The sequence below is a fragment of the Sander lucioperca genome, chromosome 9 (assembly GCF_008315115.2).
Source record: "Sander lucioperca isolate FBNREF2018 chromosome 9, SLUC_FBN_1.2, whole genome shotgun sequence".
NCBI classification, from domain to species: Eukaryota; Metazoa; Chordata; class Actinopteri; order Perciformes; family Percidae; genus Sander; species Sander lucioperca.
Window position 1 is genome coordinate 23,159,484 of NC_050181.1, and position 19,026 is coordinate 23,178,509.

Below are 19,026 nucleotides of genomic sequence, written 5' to 3' on the forward strand. Positions count from 1 at the left end.
ATGCAAATAATATAGGACCTAAGACAGAACCCTGAGGCACACCAAACGAAAGAGCAGCAGTTTCAGAACTTTTTCAAATACATGACATCCGTTAAACAGGCAAAGGTGAAGGAAGGATACGTGAAACAGCATGTCAATTCCCCCCCAAATCCCCACCCACCCGCAACCCAACCCAGATCAGATCAGGGACTGCTGACATTGAGTGGAGCGGTCTAGGAGGGATTCAGTCCTCCAAGTCAGGAAATAAGATGAGGGAGTCAACTAATTCTAGGAAAGGGTTCCACGTCTCTAGGAATATCTAAATAGAGCCTTTCAGAGGTGATCTGAGCTTCTCAAGCTTCAAGTTGTCGAGCACTTCTTTAATCCAACGGTCGTGTGTAGGGGGGCGAGGGAGCCTCCAGTTGAGCAAGATCAGTCTCCGGGCTAGCAGAGATGTAAACGCCAGGGTCCACCTCAGTGCAACAGGGAGGTCAGCGTCAGGGAAAATGCCAAAAATGGCTGACAAAGGGTTAGGGGGGATAATGTGATCATAGGCTCTGCTCATTGTGTCAAAAATGCTCATCCAGAAATTTGTTAATTTAGGACAAGACCAGAACATATGAGTATAGTTGGCAGGAGACTGGTTACACCTGTTACAGGCGTCCCGGGCAGTGGGGTATATTTTAGACAATTTGGCGTTTGTGTAGTGGACTTTCTGAAGGACCTTGCATTGCATTAAGCTATGACGAGCACATATGGATGAAGAATGAACCATAGCCAGAGCACAGTCCCATTGCTGGTCCGTAATAGTCATGTTCAGATCGCCCTCCCATGCAGCTTTAGTCAAAGTACGAGGGTTCGCGGAGGCCGAGCACAGCAAATCATACAAAACAGAAATGCATTTCTTTCAGTTGGGATCTATCGCCAGGAGGGAATCAGTTAGGGTTTCGGAGGGGGGCGGTTTGGAAAGTGGGGGAATCTTCTTGACAAAGTCCCTAATCTGGAAAAAGCGAAAGAGGTGTGATTTAGGCAAGTCATAAAGGGAAGAGAGCTCTGTGAAGGACGCAAATATGCCATCCTTGTATAGGTCTTTGACACTAACGACACCATTACTGTGCCAGGCCCTGAATGCCAGGTCTGAACTTGAAGGTGTAAAGACATGGTTTTTAAGCAGTGGAGTCAAGACGGAAGGGCCCTGTAAGCCAAAGTTTTTCCTAACCTGACTCCATATCTTGTGGAAGGTGTGAACTCGCCCTTTCCAAATGTACCAAGACAGGTAGTGAGGCTCATCCAGTATAGGAGTTTCTGCAGATTAGCTGTCCATTAGTATTGTCTGAAGTTAGGGAGCGCCAGGCCCCCCTCAGTCTTCGGGGACTGTAATATCGCGTTTCAGATCCTAGCAGGTTTGCTGCCCCACAGAAATTTAGATATTGCCCTGTCCAGCTTGTCAAAGAAAGATTTAACAATAAATACAGGGATGTGCTGGAAAAGATAAAGGAATTTGGGGAGGACAACCATCTTAATCAAATTCACCCGGCCCACGAGGGAGAGCGGTAAGACCGACCAGCGGTCAAAATCACTTTTGCTTTTTTCGACCAGAGTTAAGAACTAAATCAGTAATTTAATTAGCCGATAACCTCTGAGCTAGCTACTGAACAACAACGTCAGCTAACATTTTTTGACACTACTAACATTATGATGGAACTAAACCTGACACTTCATAAGTCACTGTAATAATGACCAATTTGACACAATGTTCTAACATTCAGCAATTTTAGTTGCTTACGTTTCAACTTGGGTTCTAATCTGCGACATGAAATCACTACCAACGTTAAACTTCACAACCGCACCCCTGCTCGCCCTCTGACAGATTAGATAGAGACTCAGCCAAAGGCGGGAGTCTGGCACAACCACCTCCGATTGGCCAACACTACGTTTCTGTTAACCCTTTCCTTGACTGGGTTACAAGTGCATAGCATCGGCTACAGCGACACAAGATATTAAACCTGTTTCAAGCCCTTTGTTTTTTATTTAACATTTTTTTATTGATTTTCCATTAAACCATGTAGCATTTTCTACAGCACATATTGGACCAAATGTATACAAACATAGTATGGCTATGTGTTATACAGATACTAACCTCAAGCCATTTTTTGTCTTCCGTCACTAACAGACAAGTTTGCAAACTCTAACTTGAGCCCCCCTAAAAAGGGTCTAAAATCGTCAATGATTCATGGTTAGTGTAAAGTTATTTCAATCTTTGATTGACTAATGTTAGTTTGTGTAGTGACATTTCTGAGTGGGAAAACGGTAAAAAAGCAGAATACAGAATAAACTAGTAAAGTATAGGGTGGGCAGACACATCAGAGTCCAGAGCCACTTTTGAACTGCATGCAATTGAAACTCACCTATACCTTACGCTGTTCATGCCAATCTCCGTTTGGCGTAAATTGAAACAAATTTGCTAGTTGAAAAAGCTTTCATTTTCCAGTGAGCTCATACAGTTTTGTGAATTTAAGGAACAGTTATCAATGCTACTTTTATTCTATTGTCTGCTCCATTTGGCATTTATTGCTGTAGGACTCGAGGACAACACATAAAATAGTACACTGTATTGAATTGTGACTGTATTATCAGAATACAGATAAGGCAGGATAGCGTTGGAAAGTACACAAGTTTCAAGGTCAGCAATATGTACTGTACTCTGTTGAATGAGGTTTGTGTCAGTCCCACTTGATCCAGTAAGACATCATGTTCTAGATATGGTATCTTTTTTATTGAAATTAATTTCTGCACATTGGATGAAGGTAGGTTTTCCTTAGGTCCCTTTTGGCTCTGATCCAAAATGACAGCCCAGTATCCATAGGAATTATGTCCATATTAGACTTAACTTACGTACACTGCCAATGCTCAGTGCCAGTGTAGGAACTACAATTCCTTTATGTAGCAATGCAGAAAATTTGGAGGTCAAGGTGGTGGATGGGCCTATAGCGCATCTGACTTTTATTTAGGAGTTCAAGAGCTTTCCTGAACTTTTGCACGTGTTTCGATTGCCAAACATTAACCCTAACCTAAACATTTGCCATAAATGCCACAATCATTCCTTAAAGTTAATGTAGTTTCCATGTGCAGATATTGTAGAAAGTATGAATTTTAAAAGAACAGTGGCGTTGGACATAAAAAATCTTGGCATTGAAGAAAATCCGGGGATTTGAAGAATCGTCATTAATGTTCTTGTGTGGTAACTGTGACTAACTTCTTCCCCGATGTGCTTTCTCATCTTACAGGTTCTTTTTTTTTTAAGGATACTATGGAAGTTGGCATTTCCCAAAATGAATCAGCCAATGACAGATATTCATTATAAAAAAGCTTGCCAAATGATCCTGGAGATACGGTCTCCAGTTGTCCCCTGATGCAATATGCAGCTCTTTATTATTTTTCTACTACCTTAAATAGCTAAACTACTGTAAGCAAAACCATTATAGCCTAATAAATAAAATGATTTTATCAACTTTTTTGGAGCATGCAGGTATTCATTGCATTACTAGAGTTACTGCAGTTTATCAGGAGTTTCAAGGTTGTACAGACAGTCGATTATCAGTGTTTGTTTATTGCAGCTTAGTGATTATCATTCAGTTTTTTTTGCTCATTTGACCTTTTTATCTCTCTTCCTCGGTCTATCTCTGACGCTCTGCTGGCCTTCATCTACACCTCTCACAGTTAATTCCAGGTTAAGGCCATACCAGCCTGCTGATACTGGCCAACACAGGGGTGGATCAAATCTGGGAAGACCATTTCCACATGCCAGCCAGTAGTTGATATCAGTATTTGGTTTTATTACCTGATTTATAACCTAATAAATAATTGTGTGGGTTGAGCGTCTGTGCCTACTGATTAGCTGCACACATCTAATGAGTAACACCTGTCCACTCGGGGCATCAGAGCAGTGAGGGGTGCACTGTCTAGGAGGCGGGGCTTTTTATTAGCCAGGTGTGTGAGACTGGGCACAAGAGGAGACAGCACGGAGAAAGACGGTGAGCGGCAACTTAATCAAACAAACTCTCAAACTTACTTGAGGCACACGGAGAAAACAGCCTGGAACGGTACAAGACGAACTGGCACAAGACTGGGGAAAGGGACAGGTCTATATACACAGAAACAGGGGAGACAACCCGACACAGGTGCAGCACATTAAAGGAGGGGCAGTAAGCACACATGGCCAGTGTTAGGGTAGTTAGTCAAAAAAAGTAATGGGTTACACATTACTAGTTACTTATTTTAAGTAAAGCTTTACTTAGAGCTTTAGCTTTAGTGCATCCGTTAACATTCAAGCCATTGCCAAAAGAATTGCTACAAAGCTAATTAAGACTATCAGCTCCACACAACTCTTTCTGTGTTTCTCAGTATGGCTATGTTCAGAAGATTGTGGCATCTGGTGACTTTCCCGGGCAGAAACTCGAGTGAAGATAATTACCTCTTCTGAAGAGTCCATCATGTTTTTTAATCCTCCGTGTCCTCCTTGGCTACTAGCAACTGTGTGGAGGAGGGGTGGGGATGAAGCGTGATCACGGAAGGCTTGTATCATGTGGACGCCCCGACAATGTTGTTGTCATTACTTAGAATTCTTCATGGGGGCAGCAGAAACTACGCACCATAGCTTTAATTACTCACTGGTGAAAATAATTATTTACACTACTAGTTACACTACTCACCTGAGATGCACCATAACTTACTTGCCAAATAACAATATAAATGTAAACATCATATGCCCAGATCAACACAAACCCTTATTAAAATATGGACATACACAAGATCTCTCTTTTATGCTCTTTAATACAATAAAGCTGACAACAAAGTTGTGAACATCCACCCAAAATTTGTCAAAAACAAGGCTGAAGTACTAGCAGCCGTCCGCTCTTCATAACCTCTATTTTGCCCAGTATGTTTCGGAAAGACGACGATTCCACTGTCGAAAGAGGCAACGTTTCCTCCACTATTTATGCTGCCACAAGCCCACTTATCTCTTCTCCTCAGACGAGTGTTAGAGCGATGAAATTCAACTTTTTTTTCTTGCTTTTAAAAGATGGATGACAAGATAATGAATGGCCATATAAGGAGTTTCAGTAGGCCTTGTGTTGTTTACCCTATTTTATCTTACCTACTGTTGTTATGCTGTTCTCTTCATCAAATGTTCTCTCATTTTAAAAGAAAAGATGAAAAAGCACCTTCTGATGTCAGAAATGGCAGCGAATAAAGGGAGAGTAGAAAACATTAAAAAAAATAACGATTTAGATATTATTTTTAAACAAGCAAAGATAAGCTGGGAGTAAACTTCATCAGAACTGCTTGTCGGATGGTCAAATAGCTTCGGAAACCCCCCTCTCCCCACAGCTCTCTGATTTTGGCCTAGGGATTCTTTTCCCGTAAATTACCGAAACCGACAATCCAACATTAACACCCACTTCCCCCAGTGATTGGCCAGTTGAGATGACAAAAGAAGCCAGTCTTTGAACTTCTCCCAGCAGGCCAATCCATAGAATCGCCTCATACTACTTAGCTATATGTTTAGCTGACTGCAGTGAATATACTCAACATGATGAAACTATTCACAAAGTTTGTCTAACATTTGATCCTGTGGTCAGTTAGAGTTGACAAATGTATGTGAACTTACAACCATAGGAACAGTCATTACATAACCTTTAAAATGGGCCAAAAGTAAATCATGCATGTGTACTCATGCACGCATCATAGCACCTAGTCCAACCCCTGCAGAAAAGCCATCGAGGAAGAAAGTCAGGGACATCCGGAAAAAAACAAATGGAAAATGGCAGGTCTGGGGAAATAAAGGGACAAGGACACACTATCAAATCAATTCAATTTGATTTAAAGCGTCAAATCATAACAGAAGTTATCTCAGGACCCTTTACAGATAAAGTAGGTCTAGATCACACTGTAGAATTTACAGACACCCAACAATTTACCCAAGAGCAAGCATTTGGTGCAACAGACTGAAATACTGGAACAGAACATGGCTCTCGGCCAACTGCCTCGACCAGTTGGAGAGAGAGAGAGAGAGAGAGAGAGAGAGAGAGAGAGAGAGAGAGGGGATGGAAATGGAGGATTTGAAACTAAAAGAGAGGGGTAATTCAAGTAATTCCAGCCAGTCAATGAGAAAAGAGGAGCTGTATCTTGTTGGGATAATAGCTGTGACACATACAGACTGGGAAGGAAAACTTAGTCAGTTACAAGAAGGTGGATGGTTAGCGTCGACTTGCATCAGAAAGAAAGAGCCCTGAGGGGGTTGTGTGTTTGGAGATGACAGTGTGACTCGCATCCCACTCAGAAATGTCGCTACACAAACTAACATTAGACAGAACTTAATCAAAGTTGTCAATGAGACATTTTTGCTTGGAAACCCTGTTGTTCTTCTACTGTCTGCCCAATAATTCAATGTTCGTACGCAGTTGATTTCTGACATGGGTGCAAAGGTTAAACTACTATATGATTACCAGATAACAAAACTGACAAATGGCTATACTGACAAATACAACAGCTTCTCTGTCACCCTAAACCTTAACCTTGACACAGCCAGTTAGCCGCATCTGTCCAAGATAATACATGTCACTCTTTATCAGCATTTATCAGCAAGGTGGAGCTCCAACTGTAATATTATGCTGGATAATTTAAGGAATAATAATGCATCCCATTTTAATTGTGATATTTTGTGAGTGAAATCTGCTTCTACATCTGTGACCAGTAACATGTCTCTGTCTGGTAAATGTAGAAGTACAATGTTTTTTTAAAGGTCCAATGTGTGGGAATTTCTCCCATCTAGCGTTGAGATCATATATCGCAATCAACTCTCTTGCACCATGCAGTTCAAAGTACGTATTACAGCTACAGTAGCCTTCACGCTTCACGTTTTTCTTTTTCTGGGCGAAGAAGAAGACTCCTGTTCCTGAAATTTTGATTTTGAATACGTGTGGTCCTCCATGTTTCCTTCTTCAAACTTGCCGGGGCCGAGAGGCTACGATACCCATTAGCAGCATTAGTGGCACCTGTGAGTTTATCATGTGACAGCGAAAACGCGAAAGGTGGAGCAGTATGTCCTGTATGTCCCTTACCGGCTAACGTATTTCAAGATGGCACGTGAATATGGAGCGTCTACCCCAGTTCATGCAAATGCAAATGTAAAAGTTCAAGCCAATAGGAATATTTGGAATTGATGGTGGTGGTAAATATTTATGAAAAAGGACAAGTCTGTGAACGGGCAACACAGATTTTGATAATGAACAACTAAACACGTTACACACTGGACCTTTAAGTGGTTTGGGGGGCCTTCTGTAAGGTATTCTGGGGTACAAATAGAAACATATTCAATATTTTTCATATTTAAACATAATAAATCTATAGCTGTTTGGGGCCCTGTTTAGGTGGTTGTCTACCTTGCCTAATGTTCAAGTGTGCTCTTGGTGTTTTTTCCTGTGAGCCGGAGTGTATTTCATCTGTGTTTCTGACCGTGAGTAATCGCAACGTGAGTGTGTGGCGCAACTATGTCATGGCAGGTGTATTGCTTAGGACCCAAAGAAGCGCAGTGTCGAGTGTGAAGTTGTTTTTTTTGTTTTCTTAAAGTGCTCATTTTATGCTTTTCCCCTTTCCTTTATTGTGTTATATATCTTTTTGTGCATGTTATAGGTTTACAAAGTGAAAAAGCCCAAAGTCCACCCCAAAGGGACTTACCATCTCCAACAGAAAACACTGTTCACAAACTGCTCCAAACAGCTCTATTGTAGTCCAGCCTTTACTTCAGAGACAAACGTGGTCACTTTGGAACACACGTTATAATGCTCACCTAGCTGCTAGCGTGGCACGCCTAGCCTGACAAGCCAAACTCACCATTGGCAGGGCTCAATCCCAGGGGTGGGATAAACGGTTGTCTTTCAAATTCCCTCTGCACGCTACAACCAACCAGAGCAACGAAGAAGGTAGTGGAGCTAGTTGATAGATTAAACTTTTGCCGTATCCGGTCGGCAAAACTACGAGCTCAACACACAGGGTGAAAAGAGGAGCTGCAGCAATGTGCAGTACAACAAATATATGGTGTTTTTTTGAAAATAAACCACATAAACCTATTTTGGTACAACTTCTAAATACAATTATGAATCTGAAAATGAGCATAATATGAGCACTTTAAGAAAGCTTAATACCACAAAGCCAAGCAATCGGACCGTTCTGTGCACTGCAGATGTTTGTTTGAATACACTGAGTTATGTAACTTGTCTGACCTAACCAGCATGTCAGATTTTCAGCCAGCTATCTAAATAATGTCTGTCAGCCTGAGATGACTGTGACTGGGGATACTACAGTTGTATTGGATGCAATCATGTTTTAACTAAGACCTCAAGTCTCACAGCAGAAGCAAGTGTGTGTCGATCATGAATATTCGACCATGTAAATACGATACAGATTACAGAGGAACATCATAGGAATATTTGAAATATTATAAGGGTGTTAGAAATTACACAAAGCCGCTTACTTATTGAGAGAATGCCCCTAACCTCCATGTACTACGCTTCCCCCCAAAATCAGTGGGAGTTAGGGCAGTGTGCACAGGAAGTTGGACAGCGCCTATACTACCATCCGCTGGGTGGCATCAAGTGAAAATTACAGTCCTTCATGATCACTTTTCAAAAGCAGCAAATGACATGAGCAGAGATTCCAGAGACCGGATACCAAATATAAACGGCTCGATGATGTGCTCACATCTGTAGAACTTTCCAGCGATCTGGGACTGACATATGATGCGCTCACAGAGTTCAGCGATCTCTCTCGGCAACTCCAACAAAGAGAAATGATACTGACAGAAGCAGACGGCCTGCTAACTCGAGTTAAGCAGGTTTTTGAGTGCATGGCTTCCATTCCTGGCCACACATGTGACTATAGCTCCTGCAGCTGTGGACGAAAAACACTTTTATGGGTGTTTCCCCTGCGTGTAGTCTCGCATTGCCAGACGAGGAAGTGTTTTTCATCCACAGCTGCAGGAGCTACGTATAGTCACATATGGGGCCATGGAATGGAAACCATGCACTCAAAAACCTGCTTAGTTAGCAGGCCGTCTGCTGCTGTCAGTATCATTGCTAGTCTACAAAGCGGAAGGTAACGGACATCGTAATGAGGGACATCTGGCGGAATTTCCGGCGGCACCGGAACAATCCTGGAAATGAAATGTCGTCGTTATAGATTACCCTGTGTGTGTACCCCAGACTTGGACAAATACATGCTGGCTAACACCGGATGACCTCTTCCCAAGTCGGCATCAGAGAAAGTACATCATATGACCATTACTAAAAAGCTAGTCTCGCTCTCCCAGACCTCCCTCCACAGCACTGCAGAGAAAGGTCTGGCTAGTCCACACAGCATTCTGGGATGGGAAAAAAAACGTGCTCAGGTTTATTGGCATTTCTTTAAACCAATCAAAATCGTCATGGCTAAGCTAAGCGCTGCACGGAGCCCCGGTGCCGCTGGAAAATAGCCTCTGGAAGGAACTTGTTTTGGTGGAACGTGTACGTTCAAAAGATGTTTTAGTCGTGCAACAGAAAACTCAGATTGGACAGATAGTCTAGCTAGCTGTCTGGATTTACCCTGCAGAGATCTGAGGAGCAGTTAACCATAGTCCTCAGAAATCCACCGGAGTTTAGAATGCTAACACAAAGAAAATTTTCAGATTTTTCTCTCATGTGATTTTTTTTCTTTCTGTGACCTTTTTCTGTGACATATTTTTTTTACAAGTGAAAATGTTAACATACAAGTTCAGATGATATTCTCACATCATATTCTACAAGTGCTCACATCAAGTTTACAAGCTCTCACATTTTGCACTATATTTACCTTCACAAATAATTGGCTTAAACTTGAGAAATGCTTTGGGCTTAAAATTGAACTAGAGTTTCACTTATACCTGCACCTCCATCCCTGTTATCATGCAGGTATTCCATATCTTCACATGCTTTACTCTTAGAGAATTATTAGTGTCTCCATGTTGATGGATGACCTTTTGTCACTTTAAGCGGTTCTCTTTAATGCGTTTGTTATTTTTTTATGATGTCTTTCTCATCTCCACTGGCATAATGGCAAGTCTTAACAGGTTGAAATGATTACATAATGAACGTGCCTGCACACACACACACACACACACACACACACACACACACACACACACACATACACATACAGGAGCCCAGCAGGCACAGACCTTGAATATATTTACCAACCCAGATGCACTATCACAGCCTTCAGGTAACTCTGTCCATGGACTCCGGTCAAGGCCATCACACACACACACACACACACACACACGCAGGATGCATGGAATCCGATTTCCTAGAGAAATACAAGTAAGATAACCTGCTAGATCAATTTTACTTGATACTATTTCAAAGGACATTTCCGATAGGAAAACCTTTTGATTTTTTTATACTACAAAAAAAATATATATAACATTTGTAATTGAGATAAGTCTTTCTATTAGGCTTTTACAGTAAAAGAGACTATTCTGTTTATGCAAAGTGAAAAAAAACATGGATTTGTTGATGTTAAATTATTTGAATACTTGATTTATTTTATTTTTTTTAACTGATCAGATTTCACAATCCTAGCTGCAGGTTTTGAACATCAATCACCATTGGGACATGTAGTTACAGTCATGTGAAAAAATTAGGACACCCATGCTAAAGTTGTTAAAAAGAGGAATAAAAAAATCATCTTTTGCAAATTGATCTTAATGCCTTAATTAAAAAAATTAGGAAAAATCCAATCTTTAAGGACACTAATTTTCTTTGGGAATGAATAATGTATCGTAAATAAATAAATGTTCTTCCTTAAAATACAATGGGCATAAGTCAGTACACCCCTATGTTAAATTCCCATAGAGGCAGGCAGATTTTTATTTTTAAAGGCCAGTTATTTCATGGATCCAGGATACTATGCATCCTGATAAAGTTCCCTTGGCCTTTGGAATTAAAATAGCCCCACATCATCACCTACCCTTCACCATACCTAGAGATTGGCATGGGGTACTTTCCATAAGATCATCTCTCAATGCAAATCAAACCAGCTATTATGCTAACTGAAATAAAACCACCACTATTCATTCACAAACAAAATTGGTGTCCTTAAAGATTGGATTTTTCCTCATTTTTTTAATTAAGGCATTAAGATCAATTTCCAAAAGATTATTTTTTTATTCCTCTTTTTAGTCAACTTTAGCATGGGTGTCCTAATTTTTTCACGACTGTATGATTGTTTTTAGCTGATAAATGCAGAAAAGAAATATCCTCTTTTTGAGTATACGTGCAGGGTTATCTCACAGAAAATCATTGCTCATTTTGTTGCATAACTATTGAAGATAAACTGAACCTTTTCGTTCTGACTCCAGTGATGATAGCATGCCGATCATCTGAATCCGCCCTTTGTACAGGGGCAGGTATAAAAACCTGATACACACTGCCTGTCATCACATGAGGTTGAACCAGCATTCCTCACACAGGCTGCTTGCACAATTTGCAGCGACAAGCAGTGCATTCATAGTCTTTGGGTTGGAAAATTCCAAGAACCAAGGGTAGCATCTTTATTACATCTTTAATAATCTTTTTTTTTTCCCTAGGGCTGTTGACTTAAATGAAGCAGGCAACAGTTAGTTAATCACAGTTCCTGTCAGTGTGATCTGTGTGGACCTTCAGTAGCATTTAGTGAGCCTCCTGAGGTGAGTGATCTTCCTCTCATCTTCATCATCAACAACATCATGACCATTAGCATCGCTCTGATCTGGGCAGTAGTGGTGGGATTCCTCTGCCTTCTATGGCTCGCTGTGGGGATACGACGCAGGTAAGACTACACATAGGACACGTAGGATGCAATATATTAGGCATTCTTCTCCTGTAATTTACATACACAGTGTGTCTGAAACATTTAACATTAATTTAACATTAATTATAATTTTTTTCCCAGGCAAACAGCACACTATACATGATGCATGTGGACACTTATGTAACCATTGTTATGTAGCCACTGTGAATGACATACGTATGCATGCAGTGTGTGCTAATCAAACAAAAGCTTTTATACAGATGCAGGGTTTTTTTGGTATGCTGTTGATTCACAAATGTGTCATTGCTCAGCTGCTGTGGTCAAACTGTAGTCAGATTGACTAAATCAGAGAAGAGTTTCTAATTTAAAAATACATGTTACAAAGAGTTTTGTTTACAAGAGCGTCATAATGACATTCAGGCTGGCTGGTATAGCAGCATTGGTAACTGGTTTGTAATGTTTTGGAAATGTTGTGGTTGTTGGGAGGGTCATTGTTGAACTTTAAGGAAACTTGGCTCATTGACAAGGTCTGGATGTGTTTTAATTAATGAATATGGGCTTCAACTGCCATTGTCAATGGAAAAAGGGCACAGTATAGGACTTATTTATCATTATAGTATTTTGGTAGGCATTTTATGCTTTTATTTGACAGTCAATAGTGGGGTGGTGAAGAAAACATGGGAGATTTGCATGCAATTACATGGTCAACACCCTAAAACCATCGACCACCGGTAGCCGAGGGGTTAAGGCGCTGACCGTGAAATGCAACGCCCCTGGTTTGCAAAAGGTTTGGACTTTTGTTGCAGGAATGTAAAAAAGGCCCACTAAACCATTGGTTTCCCAATCTTACTTAACTAAGTAATTAATCAATGAATGAATGATACTTTTGTCTACTGTTTAGTGCAAACTATGGCATACCATATTTGGTTGTTTAAGGTCTTCAGATTACCTGAATATTACAAATTCTATTTTGTGGCTTCAGATAAGTCACCCATCTCTTAGACAAGGCTGTTTTTTTCTGATTACATGAAATATTTATGGTTATAATATGGTTTCTATTGGACAAAAAGAAAAAAATTCCATGATGACTTCCCTGGCTTTAGGTTGAATCACTATTGCTGAATATGCGTCAGTTATAGTAAGAAGCAAAATGAGCATAACTCATCCTCGTACAGTATCCCTTATCTGTCTGGACAAACAACTGAGCCTCGAAATATGGATAGCTCAACTGATAGAGCGTGTGCCCCATGTACAAAGGCTAAGCCCTCGCCACAGTGGCAATTCAATCTGCAGGTCAGTTCAATACTGACCTGCAGCCCTTTGCTGCATGCCATTCCCCCTCTCTCCCCTTTTATGTCTAAGCTGACCTAAAGGCCTAAAATGCCCCAACAACACAAGAAAACACTTTGACCTTCCATCACTGTATATTTGTTTTGGCCTTTATTGAATATTGTCTGCTATCTCTTTCTTGTCAATAGGCAACCTGGTGAACCTGCAATTGAGAATGGCTTCATCCCCTACCTGGGTTGTGCTCTGCAGTTCGGAGCCAACCCACTTCAGTTCCTCCGCAGCCGCCAGAAGAAGTACGGCCATATTTTCACCTGCAAGATCGCAGGCCAGTACATCCACTTCCTGTGTGACCCCTTCTCTTACCATTCAGTCATCCGACAGGGGAGACACCTGGATTGGAGGAAGTTCCACTTTGCAACATCTGTCAAGGTAAATATATTTGATTTGATCTTTTATTATTCATAGCACATTTGGTAAGGATATTTTTCGTCTTCCATGGAGGACATTTTCATGCTACCAGTGAGTCCTTCAATGGTTCCTAAACTTCTTCTTCCTACTCTCACCAGGCGTTCGGCCACGACAGCTTTGACCCTCGCCATGGCCACACCACAGAGAACCTTCACCAAACCTTTCTGAAGACGCTGCAGGGTGAGGCTCTGCCCTCCCTGATAGAGACCATGATGGGCCACCTCCAGGACGTCATGCTGAGGTCGGGCAAACTCAGCCCCAGCAAGGACCACTGGGAGGTGGATGGCATCTTTGCTTTCTGCTACAAGGTCAGTCATTTGGTCCAGACTTTCGACTGGAAGCATACAAAATGTATTTATCAAAGAAACTGCAAGAGGTAGTCTGCTATCAGGCCTAGGGCTCTACATTTTATAGTGGATACAGTCTGGATTAGACTGACTCACAAAATTGACTTCTAAATTATGTCCAACGAAGTCAATTGTCATTAGACTGGGTAAACCCAGCCCGATCTGCCAGCGATTTGATATGTTCAATCTTAAAAGATTGAGCTTGGTCTGGTGATAGACTAAATTGTCATGGCTACAACTTGATCAAAAAAAAAAAACAACAACAAAAGTACCCATTAATAATAAGTAATTAGTCAAGTTTGGACACTGTATTCTCTTTGCATTTCCATAGCCCCCATGCCCTACATTTTGACTTGAATACAACCATCCCAACAGTCCTAACAGGTTTCCTTTTGTCCTGCTGTCCTCCAGGTGATGTTTGAGTCCGGCTACCTGACTCTGTTTGGTAAAGAGCTCGGTGAAGACAAGTGTCAGGCCCAGCAGGCGGCTCAGAAAGCCTTGGTGCTCAACGCTTTGGAGAACTTCAAAGAGTTTGACAAGATCTTCCCTGCGTTGGTGGCTGGCCTGCCCATCCATGTCTTCAAGAGTGCTCACAGTGCCAGAGAGGTTAGTGGGCTTTTCCTACGATAATACAATTATAAGCTGCCTTGATCTGATGCCACAATGCCTCTGTGCTGCTATTCCTTCTTCTTCTTTTTTTTAGCAGTATTAGGTTAACATAATAGAAACTCCAGTATTTGATTGTCTTTTTATTCTTTTCAAATGTCTAGAACCTAGCAAAGACCATGCACGCTGAAAAGTTGTCCAAGAGAGAGAACATGTCTGATCTGATCTCTATGAGGATGATCCTGAATGATTCCTTATCTACCTTCAATGACGTGAGCAAGGCCAGGACCCACGTCGCTCTGCTCTGGGCTTCACAGGCTAACACCCTGCCTGCTACTTTCTGGAGTCTCTTTTATATGATCAGGTATGCTGATAGTTCTCTTTTTCTTTATTGTGTGGGCTCTCTGGAAATAAATCAGAAGGCAGCCACAAACGGATTGCAGTTGAGTAAATCAAGGTTTTTCAAACTAAAGGAAGATGGACCTATAGCATCAAGCTACTTCACTGCAAAAAACGATTTTTAAGTTGTAAAAGAACTTAAGGAAAATACAGTGATGAGTGACACAAAATATTTCTAGTCTCTAACGGCTCTTTATCGTTGTTAATAAATCAAAAGAATTAAGCTGTCAGTTATCTGTCAGGTGTGATTTGATTTCACAAAAACACATCGCTTTGCTTGCAAATAGCCTGGGGCTAGGGTGACTAACGTAACTGCCTTTCTAAAGGGCTGGTCTAACACCAGTAGACCAGTGCAACATACAGTATCCAAGGGTGTGTTCCTGCACTGTTCATCTATTATAAATATTAGCACTACACGATACACGATACACGATACACGATACACGATACACGATACATGATACAACTTTTATTATCAGCCAGAGCTGAAATTCTTTTTGCATCCCTGGGTAGCTCATATAAAAAAGAGGACATAGACATACATACAGACATACATAAGATGAATAACACCAAAGAACATACATGAAACATTATGAGATAAACACACAAGTAAGGAAACAAAGCATACATGTATAACAACAGAAAATGATATAAACCTATCCACAGACACGGTCTTGGAGACTTGTAACCCTGAATAAATATTGCACTGGAGTTAATGTAGCTGGTTTAACGATAGGATAGATTGATATATGCAAGAGTTTTTAAGTCTGTTGCGATTGAAAGAATGAACTCTATAGCGTCTGTTTGAAGGCAGAAGCTGATATTCTCTGTGCAAAACATGTGAGGAGTCATTTGAAATATTCCTGGCCAGTCTGAGCATACTATTATTGTGAACTTCCTGAAAGGAGTGTGCTATAGGTAGCACTACGATGAACCAGTGTTTTTTAGACTATATATTTGCACCACGCATCACAGCTACCATTTCATTCCACTGTAGGAAACTAGACACATGGGGCTGTTTAAATGAAATGAAAGTATTTGTTCCTGCATAGGTTGAAAACAAAGTTATCCAATGTAAGCAGTGACAGTAACGTGACTAACTGCTCCTGTATCTGTACTCAGGAGTCCCGATGCTATGAAAGGAGCCCGACAGGAATTGCAGAAAATTCTGGAGGATTCAGGTCTGACGGTGGACCCTAGCGACCCCACACTGAACCTGACCAGGGAACAGCTGGACAACATGCCTGTTCTGGGTAAGATTACCAATACATTACTAGAAAATAGAAGTAACTTGTACGTCAACTAAGATTGCTAAATTGATGTCTGGCATTGCCTATATATGGTATACAATAAACAAATGTGGTTTATGTACAGAATTTGGGCATGTTTTATTAAATGCAGTAAAGAAATGTTATTAGTTTCTTGGTTCATTACAGGATCCCCATTAGCTGACGCCTAGACGACCAGCTAGTCTTCCTGGGGGGGGTCCAAAACAACATTAAACCTGACAATATGAAAACATTTCATGACACATACAGCAAAAGAAAAGAAACATAACAAACTCTAACAAGTATAAAAACTAAATAACAAGAAAACCTAAGAATAAAAAAAAAAAAATTCACATTGGGTTAACATCTAGCTAGCTCACAAAGACAAAGATGGAGAATGAATATTTATTACAGCAACAAAAAAATAAGATATAAAACCTTGAGATAAAAAATGTAAGTGAAGGTGAGTTATGAACCTAACTTCTTTCTTTCTGTCTTTCTGTCTATAGACAGCATCATTAAAGAAGCCATGCGTCTTTCCAGTGCTTCCATGAACGTACGTGTTGCCAAGGAGGACTTCCTGCTTCACATGGACAACAATGAAGCTTACCGTATTAGGAAGGATGATGTCATTGCCCTGTATCCACCCATGCTGCACTACGATCCAGAAATCTTTGAGGATCCTTATGTAAGAGCCCTATGTCAATTCAATTCAAAACATTTATTTATTTCTACTCAGGGTTGCAAGAAATGACCCTTTTGTGTTTGTTTTTTTGCACTTTTAATTTTCTTAAAAACTGTTTAGCGGTGGCAGGAACCCTGCTACTTAGTGAGAAAACTCCAGAAAACCCCTTCACTTTGTGTTGCCCTACTGAAAACTCATCTTCCTCTCTCCCTCTCTTCCTCTTCATCCCGCAGGAGTACAAGTTTGACCGTTTCCTGGATGAGAAGGGTCAGGAGAAAACCACCTTCTACCGCAACGGCCGGCGGCTGCGTTACTTTAACATGCCCTTCGGCTCTGGCGTCACCAAATGCCCTGGCAGATTTTTTGCTATGTACGAGATCAAGCAGTTTCTGACTCTAGTGCTGTCCTACTTTGAAATGGAACTATTGGACCCTGCTATCAAAGCCCCGCCTCTTGACCAATCCCGCGTTGGTCTGGGAGTCCTCCAGCCTACTTATGATGTGGACTTCAAGTACAAACTGAAATCGAACTACTGAGCACTTTGTCAAACACAGTGATTGAAGTACATATTGTAAATAGTGTATATGAGGTGTTAATGAAGATGTCTTGCAGTATATGTGAATAGACTGAATTATTGAATGTATGAATATATGAATATTTTTTTGTTGCTGTAATTTGCTGCTGATGAACATGTATTCTGCACTTACAAACTGTTCAAACCCTTCAGCGTATCTGGTAGTGTTGTAACATTTCCTGTCTCTGTTGGACCAGACATCTGGCATCTCAGAGTAAAAGAGCTGAGTAGCATATACAATTCCTGTGGACAGACCTAGAGCCATAAACATTTATAAAATAAATGTTTTTTTTTTTGCATGTTTGGCCCATTTACTCAAAATCTTGAGAATTACTACAAACTGTTTTTTTTCTTCAAAATCAGGTGGCAGGTTTTTTGTACCTTGCAGACAGTCGTTGTTTTGAATAGATTCCATTATGCCACATTACTGTATCATGGTTATACATAGTAAACTTCTTAAATCAATCTGCAATTGCCATAGGTTGAGACAAGACAAGAGAATATTTTAAAGAATGAAAGTCTTATAGATATAAGATAAGTTAAGTGCGGAGTACATTTGAATGCTACATTTCTCAAGCAGTTCAGCTGGCTGAAAACTGGCAACAGCCAAAGTCATGAGGGATAGGACAGTGTGCACAGAACTAGAAACTTAATAGGAAATACAATTCTTAACTAAGGCTCATGAACGCTCATTTGCACAAGTCAGTGTGACATTTCTGCTGCATATATGACTGTACAGTTTGTTTAATAAAGGTGTTTGTGAATAACAGGTATGTCCAGTTTTCAAACAGCTCTCGTGACTTTTACATACTGTGAAATACATGACAATTACACGTGAAAGTAAATACAGCTGACAGAAGATGGACATCAACATGTATTTGCAATTGTCCGGTTCAGCCATACTCTCATTTCATTGAGAAGGTAATTCAGTTATTGATATTCCTGTTATCACATGAAAACCAAACTGCACATCAAGATTTATAAGCATTTATCTGCCACAGTATTAGTTTACATGTTCTGTGAATAGGGTAAAGTGATGTGATGAAGCCAGGTCAGAACACCATTGTTAACATGCACAGCTGTTTTACGTTCATTCACTGACAATCTGAAGGTTTTTCACCGAACAAAAGTGCAACCCACATGCATGTGTTGACGTGTGCACACTGTACAAACAGATAATAAATCAATACATTTGTACACTTGTCTGTGTGCCATGTTCTGATGTCTCTACCTGTTAAACTGCAAATGCAGCAGAAACATTTCCTCGCCCTCCTCTCTACCTCTCTCTCTCTATACATATACATTATATACACACACCTATGATTTATATATTATATATGTATCATGTAATACTGTAGGTAACAGATAAAAGCTAAAAGCTCCAGTATGTGGAACACTCCTTGTTTTTTTGACACTCAATAATTTTAATTTGACACTGTCTACTTTTAAGTGATGCAATTGCTCTTAATTAATATGTTGGTTGTGTGCTGCCACAATGTTTTATACTGTTTTTTTTTATCGTTTTGTTGTCTTTTGTACCGCCAA

At 40.5% G+C, this 19,026-nt stretch overlaps 1 protein-coding gene across 1 annotated transcript; it reads left to right on the forward strand.

Moving 5' to 3' along the window:
• The first annotated feature begins 11,475 nt into the window (after positions 1-11,475).
• LOC116043932 (cytochrome P450 7A1) lies at positions 11,476-18,678 on the forward strand. Its single transcript, XM_031290965.2, has 8 exons — positions 11,476-11,862; positions 13,323-13,563; positions 13,701-13,910; positions 14,361-14,555; positions 14,720-14,919; positions 16,077-16,207; positions 16,732-16,910; positions 17,141-18,678. The coding sequence occupies exons 1-8, from the start codon at positions 11,780-11,782 to the stop codon at positions 17,441-17,443; spliced, it is 1,542 nt and encodes a 513-aa protein (XP_031146825.1). The 5' UTR covers positions 11,476-11,779; the 3' UTR covers positions 17,444-18,678.
• Positions 18,679-19,026: the final 348 nt, after the last annotated feature.

Excerpts from the sequence above, each read along its gene's own strand:
- LOC116043932 (XM_031290965.2), top strand. The coding sequence starts at position 11,780 with ATGACCATTAGCATCGCTCTGATCTGGGCAGTAGTGGTGGGATTCCTC. Across the intron at positions 14,556-14,719 it reads GTGCTCACAGTGCCAGAGAG|AACCTAGCAAAGACCATGCA; the intron begins GTTAGTGGGCTT and ends TCAAATGTCTAG. Across the intron at positions 16,208-16,731 it reads GGACAACATGCCTGTTCTGG|ACAGCATCATTAAAGAAGCC; the intron begins GTAAGATTACCA and ends TTCTGTCTATAG.